Consider the following 20,914-nt stretch of genomic DNA (forward strand, 5'->3'; position numbering starts at 1 on the left):
ATGATTATAGTTAATAATATTGTATTGCATATTTGAAAGTTGATGAGAGAGTAAATCTTAAAAGTTCTCATTACAAGAAAAAAAAATTCTGTAACTGTGTATGGTGATGGATTTTAACTAGACCTACTGCGGTGATCATTTAACAATATATACAAATACTGAATCATTATGTTGTACATCTGAAACTAATATAATGTTGGAGGTCAATTATACCTCAATAAAAAAGATAAAAAAAAGAGATCACCCATAAATAATTCTGATATTCAAAGATAAACATTATATTTTAGTAAACACTGGCTGTATGTATGCATATAAATCTATAGATATTTAATATATAATTGAACACATTAAAAACAGCTTTTAAAAACAATGTGTACAAAGAGAATCTTTACATGCTTAACTTTTTCCTACTTAGTAAATTGAGAATATTTCAACTGGTATTTAATATTCTTCTACACTAGAGTATTATTTGTAATTGCTTCATATTATTTCACTGAAGATATAGTACTTTTAAGAAATGAAATCCCTATTAATTTCAATAAGTTGGTACCAGTTAAATGGAAAGCTCTGCAATAAATATCCCTACAACTATGCTTTACGGATATTCATGATTATTCAAACTGCTAAGGATATTGCATGGTTCTAAGCTATTTGTTGTCTAACACAAATTGTCCTGAAATATCCTTATTATCAGTTTAGATTCTCATCAGCAAGAAACAAATACCCATTCTGATAAACCATAAATATTAGAAGTACTAGTCATAGTAGTTATTTTCCCCTAATACAAATAGAGGCTTACCTTCATATTCAGCTTACTTAATACTTTTGCTCTGGAGAAAATTCCGAATGGGATTTTGTTGATTCGATTGTGTTCCATGTTGAGGGAATAGATGGTGGAAAACTGAGATGGACCACCTACTGGATATAACTGGAAGCAGTTTCTAGCTAAGGTCAAACTATTCAGTTTCACAAGACTTGATAAAAGACTCTGTAAAAAAAAAATGAAATAAACATAAGAATTAGAACTGTAACAAGACTTATTCTGTAGAGTACAGAGCAGCAGTCCCAAACAAATGCCTCAAAGGGCCTTGCAGGTAACAAATGACAGAGACCGGTTGAACCGGTTCTGTGATGCCTCATCTAGAGGAAAGTCACTCACTACTCAGCTCTAGCTAACTGTTGCCTTGCAGGAATGTGGAGCCAATGCAGTCAGATTTCCAGACTTTACAAAGAAACAGGAAATTCATTTATTTATATTAAATCTCTTGATTTTTATTCTTTGGCTTTAATTTATTTAAAACAGTCTACAGGGTAAAGAAAATATAGCTGTGGGTAAGAGGTGTTTCATGAGTGGCTAGTTTTAGACCTCTATAAAAGCAGAAACATTGGTATCAGACAGTCCTGGGTCTGAGTCCTGACTCTGCCACCTGCTATGTGATCAATCCTATCCAGGTCTTAGTTAAGTACCTATCTCTAAATTATTACTAAGGTTAATATAATGCTTAGCACAGAGTAATGTGTCATTCAGTAATTTAAATGTTCCTTTTAGGAATATTAAATTCAGAAGATAATATACTTCCTCATATTATATATTGCTTTTCCATACAGTAAATTTCTGAGGGAATATACATCTACCAAACAAGTATTTACTTAGCATATAACCCCATATTCCCTCTTACTTCAGTCTCCCACCATGTAACCACAGTGCTAGGTGTTATAAAAGAGTCTCTGCCATTAAGAAGACTAAATCCCACTTAGAGAAATAAAGCACACAGATAGGAAAAAGAAAATAATATATAACTGTATATAATCAGTAATAAAGTATACAGAATAGGCTCTTGCTATTCAAAGTCTGGCTCAAGGAAGAGCAGCATCAGAATCCCCTGAGAACATGCTAGAAATAAGGACTCTTAGGCCCCACTCCTACAGAATCATAATATGAGTCTTAAGATTCCCAGGTAATCTGTATGCTCATTAATGTCTGAGAAACACTGGTACAGGCTATAAAGCAGTTTTATATCCTGGCCCTATCTTTTAGTAGCTTGTGACTTTGGGCAAGTTATTTCTCTGAACACTAGTTTTATTCATTTGTAAAATGATGATGCCTTATTTTATAGGCTATAATAGAGTTTTTTTTAAAGAAATAAAAATATATAAACAGCTTTACAATACCTCCCATTATAATAAGTGCTCAAATTTTAAGTCACTTCTTTATTTAAATTCAAAGAAAAGAATAAATACTGGAATAACCAGAAAAGCAGGAAGAAGGCTGAGAGTCTGAGAGTGTGCCAGATCTTAAAGGATGAAAAAAAATTTTAAATACTCAGAGAAGCAGAAGAAAATATTCTGGATTGATGTAAAGGCCCAAGCAAGGAGAAAACAAACGTTGTGAGGTGTGTGTTTTAAATAATGTTCTAATTTTGGCTATCCACCATGAGGAAACTGAAGACTTAGTACCTGAAGTGTCAGCTGTGATTTGCAAGGCCCACTGAAGGAAAAAAATAACTATATAATTGAAGTTATAATTAGTGAAGTGAACTGAAACTTGTCCTTTATGATGAACACGAATAAGCTACTCAACATTTGTCAACTGCTATACACAGAAAAAAGAAAGAATAGAGAAAGAGAAAACTTTCATGGCAGTCAATTCAGGGAAAATGTCTACATCCTACTCCACTGTAAATAAAGGAGTTCTATTGAGTCTCATGGCAAAAATGTTATTTTTATTATTCTTAGAGCTGACTTACTTTATTGAATTGATATTCTTTTATGAAAAAATGTTAACACCTGAGGATATTTGAAAAGGGGCAACAAGAATGCAGCTCTCCAACCTTTCCATTCTTAGGTCATGCTATGAAGCTTTGGGGTTGCTTATCATTGCTTTAGAGTCAGGCACATCTGGGTTCCCATCTCACATCTTCTACTTACCAGCCTTGTGATCTTTGGTGAATTAATTAGATAATATATCTCTCACCATATTTCCAGAAAAAAAATTTAAGTGTGACAAATTTGGCCAAAAACATGGCTTTTCTTAAGTCTTATTTCCCTATTTGATGAGACTACCCCAATAACTAGTAGGATTATAGTGAAGATGTAAATGGAATAATACATGTAAGCTCCTAGCCTTATGCCTTGAGTATATGTGCTTAAATTCATTAAGTTCTTTCTCCTTTTGTGTTTATGTCTACATTAAAACTAGTCCATTTTCAGACAGTCTTCAAATGGAAAAGTAGTCATTTTGCCAGCTCTGATTTCAGCAATATAATGCGCCCCCAGTGAAAACCACTTTCCTGATTTTTCTTGCCAGCTTGAACGTCTAAGTGCTGTTTAATGGATTTTATTATTTTTCTTATTGTGATTATAAATGCAGATAATTACACATTTGCATTAAGAATACACTACTTCCAAAGCACATAGACTACTTTTAAATAAAACAATGTTTTCCAATATTTGAACAAGGCCAATCAAGGATTTCCCCCATAGCTTCTCTATCTGAAAACAGGCCTGTTTAAATACACATACACCCTTTCTTCCACAGCCAGACTGAAGAGAGCTGTCTTCTTTATAATTCTCTTATCAAAAAAAAAATCCTAACTTATTTCAGTAACAAAATATTATATACTTAGCACGTGTCTTTATCCTAAGAGGTTTCCAATAACTATGTTTCCCTTCAGTAACAATAAGACTGGATATATAAAATAAATATTAAAATTTCTCACTTGATGAAACTTGATATACACCCAGTCTTTATATTTAGGCATATTGACATTGTAAAAGCAGTCAGTCTTACTTAAGCTCACAAATCACATCCTAAAAAAATCCCAACAAGGTCTAATTAATATGCTAATTATTTCCCTTATTATGGATATGAATTACTGTTAAAAAGAGGATGACATTAAACAGTAGAACCTCACCCATTCTGATCACTGTAAATTACCAACATCACAGAAATTAAAAAATCCAAACAGTCTAGCTGTCAGGGTGATATCTACAATCTGTGGATTCTAATCCTTATCCCACTTAAACTACTACTAACAATAGTACTCTTTTGACACAGGTGATATACTGTCATAGTAGTTTTAGTGAACTGGTCCAGACTAGAAACTACAATCCTGGGAAACTCATTTTTGTACTCTGACCAAGTTTTTTCTGAAAACGCAAGCATCTAGATTAATAGGAACCGAATTAATAGGTGCTACTTTATTTCTGTATGCCTAAGAAACAAATTAATTAAATAAATTTATTTGATAAAATAATTGCTACAAACCTAGAGCCTCACCTACTCAAATTGTTCATTATAAATCAAAGCATATATCTGAAAAACATTCATCCAAAGCACCTTTATTCTTAATTCAAATACACACACACACAGATGGGAAAATTGGTAATAATCTAAACATAATAGGCCTGCTTATATAGTTTTAATTATTAGAGAAAAAAGACTTTGCAAAGTTCAATCAATAACTCCACAATTCCATTCTTTTGCTTGTTAGAATACTACAGTAAGATATTATGCTTGAATAACTACAAGCAAACTTACTAGTTGTTGGGTATGCTAAAACAGCAGGTAGCAAAAGAAGAAATGGCAAGAGTAAAAAATAATAAAGTTGAGAAAAACAATTTAAAAAAGAATATTGCATCTTGCCCAATTAATCTCTACGCAAAAGTGAAAATATTTTTCTAACAGAACCAACAAAACCCAAATTTAAAATAATGTGTTAAAAAAATAGCAGATTCTGGTGACTGGTATTGCTAAACAGGCTTTTTTTTTTTTTTTTTTAAACATCTTTATTGGGGTATAATTACTTTATAAACAGGCTTTAATGTTATTGTATAAGCAGGGCAATAATTTGGGTCACAGGCATGTTGCAGCTCATATTAATCTGGATAATAAGTAGTGTATTCTATATAGTCATTCTTTTATCATCTTTCTACAATATCTTTTTTCTTTTATTACTGAACTGGGTGGGGTAGCTGAGTTTTAAAACCAGCTATACAACCTCTCCTCAATGGCTTTTATTGTCAAGTCCCAAATGACATGAGAAAGATTTACATGGTACTAAAGCGGAAAGTAGAACACTGATTTTCCACCTTCCTTTCTGTTCCTATAATCTTATCTACTCTTTCTTTTTCGGAATTTTTATCTTAGTGGTGGGCTATATGTCCATAGCATACCCATTATTTAAGCAATTTCAATCATCATATTATTTACCCAGCTGTAAAGACTGACTAGTTTTCCCTTCATTATCTTGCAGGCTTGTTTCAAGAGTTTACTGTAATCCACTTCTTACCTCTGGTAAAGTAGAAATGTTATTGTTCTCTAAATTTAATTCTTCAAGTGCACTGCATTTTGCCAATGATCTGGGTATTGCTGACAGTCTGTTATATCTCAGACCAAGACGACTTAAACTGGACAGGTTTCCTGTGAACACACAAAAAAAGGGAATTTCTTTTAATCCGATGAGCCTGTCACTGTCCCAGGCTATCAAGCAGTATTTATGAATTACTTTGAAGCACTATTTCAGCAAGATCCTTAACTTTTTGTACCAAGAAACTGCACACTACACTCTATCAATTAGGATGAAACTGAAACCACTTTCGTGCCCTCTTAGAGAAATAATGAAATACACAGCTATAAGTCAATTTTTAAAATCAATTATTGGAAAGTATTGTCATACTTTAATAAAAAAATAACCTTTAGATAAGGCCTAATTGAATAACATCAAAGTAGTAAATATTTTAAATTTATAATAGTTAATCCCATTTGTATCTATGTGATGGTGATCCAATACAGAACAAGTGGCTATATATAAAAATGTACATGTAATTTTGAAGAAAAAATTTTCAAATTTCTAAAATGGTATTATTTAAAATATAAGATGCACAACTATTTTGTGAGATCAGAAAGGTTCAATATTTGCCATGAATTTAAATATAAACATTCCAAAATTTCTCTAAAAAGTTGACCTGATGGTAAAAAAATTTCTCAAAGTAATTTTTTACAAACAAAAGTGGAAGTTATAGTCTCTCTTATTATCTAAACATATCCAGCTTGAGCATATTAGCCACTATTGAATAACTAAAATAAGCAAAGCATAAAAATAGACATTTTCTACTTTTATTGCTAAGACCCATGGCAAGCTACATGTAAGCTACATGGATGAATATGATGATATCTGCTATCACAGAAGGTTTAAATCAAATTTAATTTCCCAAATATACATCAGAAAATAAGTTCATTTTGATAGCAAAAAAGATAAGAGTAATGAGAATTTAGTGCAATGTATTTCTTTGCAATGACTGGTTAATTTATTTTCTGATTCCACATTGCAATTGTTGCTATAACATTTTTAGTTGGGCTAGGTTAAAATGTTAAATGTAGCCTCTAGTTTTAAATTAAACAGTATTACCAGTATTAGAAATTATAGGCATACTTCATTTTACTGTACTTTGCTTTATTGTGCTTCACAGATACTGCAACTTTATGTATTGAAGGTCTGTGGCAACCGTGCATTGAACAAGTCTATTGGTGCCATTCTCCAACATCATTTGCTCACTTAATGTCTCTGTGTCCCATTTTAGTAATTCTTGCTATATTTCAAACTTTTCCATTATTATTATACTTGTTATGGTGATCTATGACCAGTGATCTTTGTTTTTGTTTTTGTTTTTGCGGTACGCAGGCCTCTCACTGCCGTGGCCTCTCCTATTGCAGAGCACAGGCTCCGGATGCGCAAGCCCAGAGGCCATGGCTCACGGGCCCAGCCGCTCCGTGGCATGTGGGATCCTCCTGGACCGGGGCACGAACCCGTGTCCCCTGCATCGGCAGGTGGACTTTCAACCACTGCGCCACCAGGGAAGCCTGACCAGTGGTCTTTGATGTTACTAGTATAATTGTTTTGGGTTGCCACAAACTGCACCCATTTAAGACGGTGAACTTAAATTGATAAATGCTGTGTGTATTCTGTCTGCTCCACTTACCAGCTGCTTCCCTGTCTCTCTCCCTCTCCCTTAAGATACAACAATATTGAAATTAGGCCAATAATAACCCTACAGTGACCTCTAACCAAGTGAAAGTTAGAGTCTCATGTCTTTCACTTTAAATAAAAAGCTAGAAATGATTAAGCTTAGTGAGAAAGGCATGTGGACAGCTAGGTTGAAAGCTAGGCCTCTTGCGCCAGTCAGCCAAGTTGCGAATGCAAAAGAAAAGTTCTTGAAGGAGATTAAAAGAGCTACTGTAGTGAACACGTGAATGATAGAAAAGGAAAACAGCCTTATTGCTGAAGTAAAGAATGTTTTAGTGGTCCAGATAGAAGATCAAACCAGCCACTACATTCCCTTAAGCCAAAGCCTAATTCAGAGCAAGGCCCTAACTGTTCAATTCTATGAAGGCTGAGAGAGGTGATAAAGCTGCAGAAGAAAAGTTAGAAGCTAACTGAGGTTGGTTCATGAGGTTTAAGAAAAGAGATGGCTCTCCATACATAAAAGTACATGGTGGGCTTCCCTGGTGGCGCAGTGGTTGAGGGTCCGCCTGCCGATGCAGGGGACGCAGGTTCGTGTCCCGGTCCCGGAAGATCCCACGTGCCACAGAGCAGCTGGGCCCATGAGCCATTGCCGCTAAGCCTGCGCATCCGGAGCCTGTGCTCCGCAACGGAAAAGGCCACAACAGTGACAGACCCACATACCGCAAAAAAAAAAAACGAACAAAAAAGTACAAGGTGAACCAGCAAGTGCTAATGTAGAAGCTGTAGCAACTCATCCAGAAGATGCAGCTAAGATAATTAATGAAGGCGGCTACACTAAACAAGGTTTTCAATGTAGACAAAACAGCCTTATACTGAAGATGCCATTTAGAACTTTCACAGCTATAGAGGAGAAGTCAATGCTTAGCTTCAAAGCTTCAGACAGGCTGACTCTCTAGACTTCTAGAATTAGAAGTGGAGCCTGCAGATGTGACTGAATTGCTGCAATCTTATGATAAGACTTTTAACAGATGAGGCACTGCTTCTTATAGATGAACAAAGAAAGTGGTTTCTGGAGGTGGAACCTACTCTACTGGTAAAGATGCTGTGAAGACTGTTGAAATGACAACAAAGTATTTAGAATATTACATAAGCTTTCATTGATAAAGCAGCGGCAGGGGTTTGAGAGAACTGACTCCAATTTTGAAAGAAGCTCTATTGTGGGTAAAATGGTATTACATACCATTACATGCTGCATGAAAGGAAAAGTCAGTCAATGCAGCAAACTTTATGTGGTTTGATTTAAGAAACTGCCACATCCACCCAAGTTTCAGCAGCCACCACCCTGATCAGTCAGCAGCCATGAGGACCAAGGCAAGATCCTTAAGGCTCAGATTATGGTTAGTACTTTTTATCAATAAACTATTTTAAATTAAGATTTGTACATTTTTTAGACATAATGCTATTGCACACTTAATAGACTACAGTACTGTATGAACATAACTTTTATATACACTGGGAAACAAAAAATTTGTGTGATGCTTTATTGTGATATTCGCTTTGTTGTGCTGGTCTGAGATGGAATCTGTAATGTCTCCAAGGTATGCCTGTATAGAAGTGGATGCCTGTGTCACACTTAACTTTTTGGAGATAAATATTTTTATGCCTTTCAACTTTCAGCCACTTTCTGATGTTTGTCCATTTCTTTCTTTTTGCTTTGACCATTTTCCAGAAAGTTGTTGTACGAATAATTTTCTTTCTTAGATATGTCTAACATTACTTCAATATTTACAGAAAATATATATTAGCCTATAGAATAAGTTAAGCCTTAAAACGTAGGAGGGCAGTCACCATGCCTCATATTCCTTATCCTGTTATACTCATTTGCATCCTTCCCTTTTGCTGAAGAAAACAGTGATCAAGGTTCTAAGAAATGACTAAATGGAGCTAATTTTTACCCTTTACATTTTCAAGAGTTAGTATTGCTATCAAAAATACTCTGGGGAGGGCTTCCCTGGTGGCGCAGTGGTTGAGAGTCTGCCTGCCAATGCAGGGGACGCGGGTTCGTGTCCCTGTCCGGGAAGATCCCACATGCAGTGGAGCAGCTGGGCCCGTGAGCCATGGCCGCTGAGCCTGCGCGTCCGGAGCCTGTGCCCCACAATGGGAGGGGCCACAACAGTGAGAGGCCCATGTACAGAAAAAAAAAAAAATACTCTGGGGACTTCCCTGGTGGTCCAGTGGTTAAGACTCTGTGCTCCCAGTGCAGGGGGTCCATGTTCGATCCCTGGCCAGGGAACTAGATCCTGCATGCCACAACTAAAGATCCCACATGCCTCAACGAAGACCCGGTGCAGCCAAATAAATATTTTTAAAAAATACTATGATAATTCTATACCATAAGTCTAGCCAACTATAATGTGAAAAAAACCTTAGCAACCATTTCAATTCCTGCAATTAGAACTATTACAGAGGTATGCTATGCTCATTTATATTACTTTCTTATAACAGTGCTTGGAAACTGGGCCGAGAGTTCGCTATTTATGATTAATTAAGATTCCAACAGGCAGAAAACTGAATTAAAAAGCAACAATAAAAACTACCACTTAGGGCTTCCTTGGTGGCGCAGTGGTTGAGAATCTGCCTGCTACTGCAGGGGACACGGGTTCGAGCCCTGGTCTGGGAAGATCCCACATGCCGCGGAGCAACTGTGCCCGTGAGCCACAACTACTGAGCCTGCGCGTCTGGAGCCTGTGCTCCGCAACAAGAGAGGCCACAGCAGTGAGAGGCCCACGTACCACAAAAAAAAAAAAAACCAACCAAAAAAACCCTAACAGTTATCTCTGCATGATAGAATTATGGAAGATTAAATTTTTTTCTGTCAACTTGTCTATAATTTCCCTAATTTTCTATAATTTTGTAATTTTAAAACACCCTTTTGATAAAGAAAAAGTCTATAATTCTAAAGTCATTTTACTTTTAAAAACTGTGATATCTTTATACCAGCCTTTTATTCAATGAATATTTTACATTTTGGAGAAGTTTTATACTAATGTAGACCAAGATGTTTGGACATTTTACATTGTGAGGCTCATTTTCTCCATACAGTGAGGATATGAGCTAAGTTGTGGAAAAACAGAGCACGGTAGTTTGAAGTTTTAGATAGCCATTCTGATAAAAAAGACAAGAGATAAGAAAGATACCCAAGAAGTAGCAGTAAGAGCCAACTGAGAGTACTCAGCACAGACTTTAGCATAAGATATGCAAAGTGAATTAATGGCAGAGCTAGAATCAAACTCAGTTGGCTCCTTATCAAGTAATCATTTTTTGTGAATTTCATCGACTCTGCTCCAGTGAGCTTGTTTCCTCCTGACACAGAAGCATGATATGTTCATTCTTGCCTCCACGCTGTTTGATTGTCCTTGTTGTGCTCATGGAATGCATTTCTATTCCATACTGAGTCCAGCATATTTGTTCATGAAGCTTTCTCTGGCCATTCTATGAAGACCTTATTGATTTCCCTATAAACTGGACTCATGGCCACACATTGTTTTCATCATACGTTGGCATTTACTTATATTTGGTCTTATGTTGTTAGTTGTTTCATGGATTAGTTACCTCCCCCAAAAGACTGAAAATCCTTTAAGTAAGGGAGGTTGCTATGTACTTCTGTCTCCACACAGAATTCAGTGCTAAGCACACAGCAGGCACTCATTCATACTTTCTTAATAATTATAGAAGCTAAAATATTTCACTTTGTCCTCCTTTCCATTAGGAACAAGATGCAAAAACTTAAAATTATATGAAAGGTTCATAAAAAGATTTTTCCTTTGACCCATTCTCATCTTATAAAATAGCCTGTCTATGAAACACAGATGTTAACTGGACATGGTTTTAAAATACATATCATATTTGTCTGGTCTGAGTACAAATTAGTTCTTCTACAAATATCTGCAATAATTTTTTCTGAGACACCCAATGTCTACGCAGCCCATTTTTAGATATCGGAGAACGAACTAATCATTTCCAACTCTTTGCACTCCTCCCATCCCACCAAATCATTTTTTAATTACAAAATATATACATGCAACTTACTCTCTTCCCCAGAGAACCATGGTTTGTAGTCTAATATGTACCTATTGAGACCTTTCTGTAAGCATTTACTTACACATATACAAATACAGGATTTTTTTTAATGTTTCCGTGTTTATTTTTACATAAATGGGATCATTTTACGTACTTTTCCCCCTATATAATAGGTCACAGAAATATTTTCTGGTGAGTAAATTCAGATATACTTAATTTTATTTAACCATTGTATTCTACGATGTGCACCATTATCTAAACATTCCCCAATTGACAGCATTTGTTTCTAATTTTTAAAAAGGAATTCTATAATGAACATTCTAATACATATCTGTGCGTACATGTGAAAATATTTCTGATGTATCAAAAGATATAGATTTTTTTTTTTTTTTTGCGGTACGCGGGCCTCTCACTGTTGTGGCTCTCCCGTTGCGGAGCACAGGCTCCAGATGCGCAGGCTTGGTGGCCATGGCTCACGGGCCCAGCCGCTCCGCGGCATGTGGTATTCTCCCAGACCAGGGCACGAACCCGCGTCCCCGGCATCGGCAGGTGGACTCTCAACCACTGCGCCACCAGGGGAGCCCCGATATAGATATTTTAAATCTTGATAAGACAGTGCCACTAGGCTATATCGATTTCATTCCCACCAAAATTGAAGGACAGTGGCCATTTACTCATATCCTTTCAAAATGGGGAGGGAGGGAAGGTATCAATATTTTATCCCTGTCTATCCCGTGCCCACGGCCACTATAGCTACAAGGCTGGTAAAGGTGGAAATTTTCTTGCAAGCAGTGATAATGTCTGACTACAAAGAATGTCAAAATCTTCTGATAAAATTTTAATTTGCTATACAAAGTTGAAGATAAAAGAGCCTCAATCTTAAAAAAGAACTGGAAGTAAAGAAGCTCATCCCTTTCTCTCCTTCATACCACTGCTCTCCCTATGAAAGAAAGTTGTTCCATTGTAATAAAATGGCAGAAGCATTTACCAAAGGGTCTATGAAATCTGCCAGAAGAGGAAAGGGCTTATTAATAGCAGAAAGTCCCCATAATTTTGCTCCACCAACTGACATGCCTCAATAATTGTTTACAGTAGAAAAGTAGGTGAATACAATATTTTAACCAATTTTTATTCTCAATGAAACCCAAAAACTTTCTCTGGTAACAAAGATTAGTATGGTAACCAAATTCTAAATGCTTATCAACTCACAAACCTAGTAAATAGAACCACATTCCTGAAATTTCTCTTCCAAAAGCAAAATAAGCTTCTCAGTTTTAAAGTCAGAATAGGTTTCTAGAAGTTAAAAATTACAAAATGGGGAATTCCCTGGTGGTCCAGTGGTTAGAACTTGGTGCTTCCACTGCAGGGGGCACAGGTTTGATCCCTGGTCAGGGAACTAAGATCCCTCATGCCGTGCGGCACAGCCAAAAAAACTAAAAAAAAAAAAAAATTTTAATTAAAAAATAAAAATTATAAAATGAAAACGAAGTAGTGAAAATGCCACATGAAATTATCTAGTACCAAAACTAGTGGTTATTTAAACAAAAATGATACCTCCTACTTTCCTAAACATTTTTTTTTCTTTTCTCCTTTTTTTTGGGGGGGGGAGGGTGGTGTAGAAGAGCATGAACTTTAAAAATTATAACCTATGAGAATATGCTATTCTGATGAAGAAACTAACATTTGCAAAGCACTTGTCACTTTCTTGAGAGCATGGCATGTTCAAGAAGTCATCCACATTTTGTCAAAGTCCGTTACTCCCAGCAAAACAAAAGAGGTGAAAAAAAGTAAGGATAAAATATCAACGCTTTCTTATGCCAGAAGAAAACTTGACATCAGAAGCCTGGCATTTACTGTGATTCACCCCCTGCAGTGGTTTCAACTCTAACCTCTTTCAATAAGTGGTTTTAACCACAAACTAAACTGCAACCTAGAAATCAAGCCATAGCTTGCTTTAATATTGATCCATTGTGACTAAGAAATAAAATCAACGTTGCTGAGCTTCTGTGTATAAATGTAGGCTGATCACTGCCAATCACTGGCATTCAGTTGTGCTTAACTTTGACTGTAAGTTGCTCTGTGTTCTGCTCTGACAGCTTGCTTTCTTATGCTGTCAGATTTTTAAAATATGGAAACATCAAATGGCTAGGAGTTAAAATTAGATGCTTTCAATTTCAGCAAATATAATCAGCATTTTTAGGTTAATTTAGTCTTTTGAGTAAGACTCTACCTCAAATAGTCTTTATCTTATTTTAACAAAGTAGCAAAAAATCAGCAGAAAAGGCACACAAGTTATAACAATGAAATAATGTCAAAGGTACAATTTTTTCCAGAAACATTAAACTGAGAAACTGAAAATAAACTGAAAAGTTATACAAAAATTCTTAAAAGTTAAAAACTCAAAAGAATGCCACCATTAAAAAACAAACAAGTTGTTATATGTAAGCAGCACTGTAATTACCTAAAATTGAATCACTAAAGAAATGTAAAGAAATGTAAAATTAAGAAAGCCAGGAGAAAGAAGGATACATGGAGAAGTTACCCTTTGTCAGAGGAAGTGAATCCATAGCACCCTAGTCTTACTAACTGGATGATTTTACCATCCTCCACTACCTATGCTATCTCTGTTTGCCAAGACTATTCATTTTAGTACTTTAATTGCATCCCTCTTTGATTGTTATTTAACAAGACAGGAAAACAGACACATGCATAAAATACTAAATAACAAAATATTGTTAGATAATTTGAGAGTAAGAACAGGGCTGATTGATGACCATGCCCTTTATAGAACTCTATATATCCATATGATCAGTTGAAAGAGTAGAGGAAATTATGTGTATATTTAGGAGAAAAGAGTTCTAAGCAGAGAAACTTAAGTACAAAGACCCTGAGGCTAGAAGTTGGCTGATATGCTCAAGGAACAATAAAGTATAAGCATCTATAATATCCTAAGAAATATACAATAATTATCCCTCAATGAGAGTGATAAGGACATAACTTTATAACATTTCAAGCATCTTTAATTTCAGTTCCCCTGTCTGATTTGCTAGAGTAAACGACCTTTACTTTTTTCTAAGACTGAGCAAGACTTTAATTTTATAAGTTTCTTTTCTAAAGTGCTTTCATGTTTCATTCCACCGAAAAGTGATCATGTTAAAATGCATTATTCTTTCTTTCCTCCTTTACTATTAAAATTAGTTGGTTGTTCAAAATAAGCAAATTTAGACATATTTCAATGTAAGAACATACAACACAAAGTAAATATGTCAATATGTAATTTAAGAAAACTATACTGAAATAAAGATTAAACCTATATGTTGAACTGGATCAGAGTATCCCAGGGAAATGGGCCCTGGGATATAATACAGTTCTTGAACTTTAGAAATAAAGAACACTTTGGGTGGCCAGGCACAAAGATTAAGTCACTTATAATGGAAAAAAAATTAGACTGGCTTCATACTTTATATTCAATTCCAGAAGACAACAGAGCTACCTCCTAGTTCTCCTAAAATGCTCAAGGAAAAGTAGTTGAACCCAGTGATTTTTACATCCATCAAACTGTTCTTTAAGTATAAAGGTTACAAACATACAAGAACTAGGGAACTACTGTTCATGAACCATTTCTGAGAAAATGACTACAAGATTGACTTCAGCCAACCAAGAAATGACTTGGGCAATTATGGCAACAGCATTGATGATGAACATTATGACTAAAATAAAAATACAGACTGGCATAACAAGACATAACATAAATGTTGCATGTCCTAACAACAAAGCTAATAAAAATTGGGAGGAAAAGAGACCAAAAAGGGCAAGTAGTAGAATAAATTCACTGATTGCCTCATCTACATTACTCTACTCAACAAAAATAGAATACACATTCAATTGCATATGGAACACTTATCAAGATAGACCATACACTGAGCCATAAAATAAGTCTCAATACATTTAAATGATTCAAGTCACACAAAGTATGTTCTTGACCACAATGGAATTAACCTAGAAATCAATAACAGAAAAACCCTTGGAAAACTGTCAGATGTTGGGAACTAAATAACATACTTTTAAATAACACACAGATCACAGAAAACAAAAGGGTAAATTAGAAAGTATTTTGAACAAAACAAAAAAGAAAACACAAGATGTCAGAATTTGTGGGATGTTGTTAAAGCAGTATGTAAGGCAAAATTTATAGCACTAAATGCCTGTATGAGAAGAAAGGTCTCAAATCAATAATCTCAATCTTCTGCCATAAGAAACTAGAAAAAGAACAAATAAAACTCAAAGTAAGCAGATGAAAGGGAAGAAGAAAAGTCAAAGTGGAAATCAATGAAACAAAAACCAAGGAAAGAATAGAGAAAAACCAATACTTTGAGACAATCAATAAAACTGGTAAAATTGATAAACCTCTAACCAGACTGATTAGGGAAAAAAAAAAAGAGAGAAGATATAAATTACCAATATCAGGAATAAGAGAAATGGCATTACCACAGATTCTATAGATATTGAAATAATAATGGAATATTATGAACAATTTTATGCCCATTAAATGTGGCAACTTAAAAGAAATGGACACATTCTTTGAAAGACACAAATGACCAAGTTTTCTCAAAAAGAAATTGATAACCTAAATAGCCCTATGTCTATCAAAGAAATTGAAATTGTTTTCAAAAACATTCCAACAAAGAAAAATCCTGACCCAGGTGGCTTTACCAATTAATTTTATCAAATATTAAAGGAAGAAATATGTCAATTTTATACAAACTGTTGCAAAAATTGAAGAGAAGGGAGTACTTCCCAACTTATTATATATGGCCAGGATTACCCTGAAACTGAAACTAGACAAAAACAGGTTTTATAACATTATGTATGAATATATTGTTTGTTAAAATTAATTAAGTAAATCTAATTTTTAAAACTTCTACCAGAATGTATGTTTTTTCATTATTTCTTCTTGGTAAGCAATTTCAATCTTATTATCTGGGTTTTTGTCAAGTTCAGGGAAATATTAAATTATATTTTATAGCTTCTTCATTGTCTTACTCTATTCTCTTTCTAGAACTTCTAGTCCTGTCTTCCATGACTTTTTTTTCATTTATTTTGTATTTATTTGGTATTTTTCTGTCTGTTCTAGACTCTAGGGGACAAGAATCAGAAAGATATAGGTTCTAATGGCTAGCTATTATATCCTGAAGAAGTCTCAGATTACTCTTCTGTGAACAGGTGTCATCTAACCAAAGACAGTCTATTGTAACTTATTTAAAAATTCCATAACAATTGCTTGTTTCAAGTAGTGGTAGACTAGATAATTCAAGCAACCCCTCCCATTGAAGAAAACTAAAAACACTTCTAAAACAAAAACCAGAAAGCTAACAAGACTGGAAACCAGCTGGGAACCCAGAAACAAGCAAAACACTGGAGAAGATTTTGTCCCGAGAGTGCTTTCCTAGCTAGAAGATGCAGCTGAAAGGCTAAGGCATGTTTCCACCAAAAGTCAAAATCTAGAGCCTGCCAAGGGGGAGGAGTCTAGTAATCAATATCAACTGAGACCCTACAGGGCTGCACCCTAGTACAAGGGGTAAACCGGAATTAAAACAACCCTCCAATTAGTCTGCTGCTTGTCTCTGAATCACTTGGGGGACCAGAAAAATCACAAACCTTAGAACACAGATGGAATAAAGTGGTCACCCTAGGTACCTGAGAGAAGCAAACAAAAATCCTTCTGGAGAAAGATAACATTATCACAGGCCTCAAATGATTTAGTAAGAGAACCTTGTAAATATTCATTACCAAAATTATATAAACTTAGTATAGAGTAATTTTTTTAATGTAAAAATTCCCTCTACTGTTTGTATAAATTTGGGGTCATTTAGAAAAAGAAACAAGAATATATAAATATGGAACACATCAGAGTAAGTGCAATCCAACTTTCTGTTCTTTGGCTATGCACTTTCAAAACACATTTTGCACTCTGAGACATCTTTTAGTCCCTCAATATTACGATGAACAAACTTTAAAATATACTGGCCATGTTTTAAAAACTAAACAGCAATGATTTTATTTTTCAGTGTGGTCTATTTTAGCAAAGAAGGGACCGCACCCTATACAAGAGCATGCAACATTCTGAAATAAGCAAAAACAGAAAATGCACCCATTCTGCAATTTAAGCAGATTTATAGAACATATACATATTACTCAATATTCTATCTTCTTTACAATTTAATTGAGATCATTTCCTAAAATTTAGTTATTTTCTTTGCCTGGAAATGGAAATTAAAAAATGATTTTAAAATACTGTCTTTTAGAAGTTTTACCACTTTGACAACACTGAATTTTAATTTTTTATTATCAAAATGGATTTTAATGTCCAAGTAGCTATAAATGATGAACAGTATCTTCTTTCTCCTCTCATACCTATAGTATCTGGGAGGTCTAGCAATTCATTGTGCTGCAAGTCAAGGTTGGTTATCTGTGTGCAGTTTCCAATCTCCTTTGGAAGGTGTTCAAGTTGATTGTGAGCTACATCCAGCGTAATGAGGTTACATAATTCACCTGTAAATTGACCAACATAAAAATTTAATAAGAATTTTTAAAGAATATATTAAATAATGAAAGAAAAACATTTTCTATATCATAACTATACTTTTTCTGAAAAAGTAAAAGTCAAACACAAAATTTGAAGCTGTTATTTGAAAATGACATTTTACAAATATTGAATTATGAAGCTAATATAAGGTTATATGTCAATTATACCTAAAGAAAAAAGGAAAATGACATCTGATAATGTTAAAATGTTGGTTGTAAATCATTACCAACCAATATTATATATTTTTTTAACTTAAGTAACCAATTTAACCACATTTACATTTGTATATTCCATTACTTCAAAAAGAGCTTACTAATTTTTTAAACCAAATTCAACACAATAATATCAGATACATCTTGAGTTTAACTTGAGGGTCACCTTTACCTCAAAATATGTATGCTTTCAAATAAGCATATGTTCTGATGTTATATAAATATGTAAACTGAGATTTATAAATCAAAACTGCTCAATTTAATAGTACTCCAAAAGGATAGAAAATAAGGTATTTTTCTCCTCATTCTGGTTGAAAGGACTGTATTTGGCAATTCAGATTATTCTTAGTGTTTTTCTGTCTTCAAAAACTTATTTATAAAAGTTATATTGGCTCTCTCATGATTTTCCTTTTTTTTTTTTGGCAGAGGTTGGAAATACTGAAAAAGTAAGATAAGCAAATGAAGTGCATAAAACTGAAAAATGGGTGTAGGGCATATTATTAAGCCACATATTACAAACATAAGCAACAAAAGAGAAAGTAAATTGGATTTCATCAAAATTTAAAACTTACATGTATCAAAGGACACTATCAAGAGAATGAAAAGACAACCCACAGAATAGGAGGAAATATTTACAAATCACATATCTGCTAAGGGATTAATTATCCAGAATGTATAAAGAACTCCCATAATTCAACAACAAAAAAACAAACCACCCAATTTAAAAGCGGACAAAGAACTGGAACAGACATTTCTCCAAAGATACGCAAATGGCCAATAAACACATGAAAAGATGCTCAACATCACTTATCATTAAAAAATGCAAATCAATACGATGAGATACCACTTCATACCCATGAAGATGGCTACAATCAAAACAACAAAAAAACAAAGAAAACAAACAAACAAAACAAATGTTGGCAAGGATGTGGAGAAATTGGAATCCTTGTGCTTTACCTCCAGGAGGCCCACCCCAGGTTCTCAGGGTCAAGATAAAAGTCCCCTCCTACTGTCACTTAGGCATATCATATTCAAAATCATATACAGATAATCAAAGACAAAGAGAAATTTCTGAAAGAAGATAGAGGGGGGAAAAAAACACCTTACCTATATAGGAATAAGGATAAGAACACATTGGACTTCTCTTCAGTAACCATGCAAGCAAGAAGAGAACGGAATGAAATATTTAAAGTGTTGAGAGAAAAAAAGAAATCACCAACCTAAAGTCTATATCCAATGAAATTATCCTTCAAAGTAAAGGAGAAATAAAGACTTTCTCAGACAAACAGATACTGAGGGAATTTGTTGCCAGCAGACCTGTCTTGCAAGAAATATTAAAATAAGTTCTTCAGAAAGAAGGAAAATGATATAGGTCAGAAGCTCAGATCTACATAAAGAAAGGAAGAACTTTAGAGAAGTAATAAATAAAGACAAAATAAAATCTTTTATTTTCTTATTCTTAATCTAACAGATAACAGTTTGTTCAAAGTATTAACAGCAACAGTATAGCAGGTGATTATAGATTAAGGATAAATGAAATGAATGACAGCAGTGTTACAAGGGACAGGAGGGAGGAACTGGGAATATTCTGTTATAAGGTACCCACACTACCCCTGAATGGTACAGTGTTATTTGAAGGTGGACTTATGTTAGCTGTAAATCCATACTGCAAACTCCAGGGCAATCACACACATACATACATACAAACAAACAAAAAAAATTAAAACAAGTATAAATGATATGTTAAGGAGAGAGAAAATGAAATAATACAAAATGCTCAATTAAACCCAGATAATGCAGAAAAATGGTGAAAGACAAAAAAAAAAAGAACAAGTTCAACTAATAGAAAACAGTTCCAAATACAGTTGATATTATAAAGCCACTACACTCCAATAAAAATTAATTTAAAAAAAGCCAACTAAATCAATAAACACTTTAAATGTGAATGTGAATGAACCAAATAAAAGACAGAGACTATCAAAGTGGATTAAAAAACGAGACCCAACTAAATAGTACTGTCTTCGAAAAACCTACTTTACAGACACAGGTGGATTAAAAATAAAGGGATGGAGAAAGAAATACAATGCTAATGTTAATCAAAAGAAAGCTGAAGTAGCTACATAGATTTCAGACAAAGTCAACTTCAAAGCAAGGAAAATTATCAGAGATATAGAAAGCATTACATAATGGTAAACAGAACATATCTCCAAGACATAATAATCCTTAAAGTGTAAGCAGCTGCTCATCTCCTCCATATCTAGTATAGTGCTTAGTACACAGAACCATGTTCAACTGAAAGAATAAATGATGATAACTGGGGAAAATAAAACTTGGATTCTAATACTCTTCAGGCCAGAAGTAATAAATGTTTTTTGTATTTGCCACAACTTTTCTAATAATACTTGAAGCTGTTTCAGTTCCCATGAAAGTAAATCCCACTACTTTAAAGGAATATGCACAAATTCAAAAGTGTATAGAGTCCCAGCAAGTAAATAAAGCAAGTTGGGAGGAGACTGGCTAACTTTAGCCTATTCGGAACAGATATGATTCAACTCAGGTCAATTATTGCTACACTACAGGACTTCTCAACTTCAATACTGAAATACTTTGGACCAGATAATTCTTTGCTGTAGGAGGCTGTCCTGTGCATAAGCAGCATCCCCGGCCTTTACCCATAAGATGCCAATAGCACCTCCCCACCAAGTCATGACAATCAAAACTATCTCTAGACATTGACAAATGTCCTTTTTTGTAACACTGCCAAAATTGCCCCTGGTTGAGAATCACAGCAATGTTGGGACGAGAAAGCTCAATATTGTCCAATTCTCACGCTTGTCAAAAGAAGTTGGAAATTTATATTTTCATATAAAATCTTCTAATGTTCAAATACTAACAACTAATTTTTAGGTTGAAACAGAACAAAACACTGTGTTATCGAACGTATCTGTGGACTTTTTTCAGTGTTCAGGATGCCAGTTTGACACCTCTGAACACAGAAGCAGATGAATTACCAATATCTTAGGACAGGAACTTACATATGACTATCTAATATTAAACTAAAAAATAAGTGT

General features: G+C 34.4%; 1 protein-coding gene across 4 annotated transcripts in view; it reads right to left on the minus strand.

Annotated features, from left to right (window-relative positions):
- The window catches only part of SHOC2 (SHOC2 leucine rich repeat scaffold protein), a 111,310-nt gene that overhangs the window by 11,742 nt on the left and 78,654 nt on the right, over positions 1-20,914 (minus strand). For 3 of the 4 annotated variants that reach the window (XM_030842467.2, XM_030842469.3, XM_030842466.2), the window contains exons 3-5: positions 17,460-17,597; positions 5,292-5,422; positions 800-988 (exon numbers count right to left, since the gene is read on the minus strand). In XM_030842467.2, coding sequence (XP_030698327.1) covers positions 800-988; positions 5,292-5,422; positions 17,460-17,597 — 458 coding nt within the window. The remainder of the gene's footprint in view (positions 1-799; positions 989-5,291; positions 5,423-17,459; positions 17,598-20,914) is intronic. The other variant, XM_070043906.1, reaches the window with a different exon arrangement.

Source organism: Globicephala melas, chromosome 16, assembly GCF_963455315.2.
Source record: "Globicephala melas chromosome 16, mGloMel1.2, whole genome shotgun sequence".
Classification (NCBI taxonomy): domain Eukaryota; kingdom Metazoa; phylum Chordata; class Mammalia; order Artiodactyla; family Delphinidae; genus Globicephala; species Globicephala melas.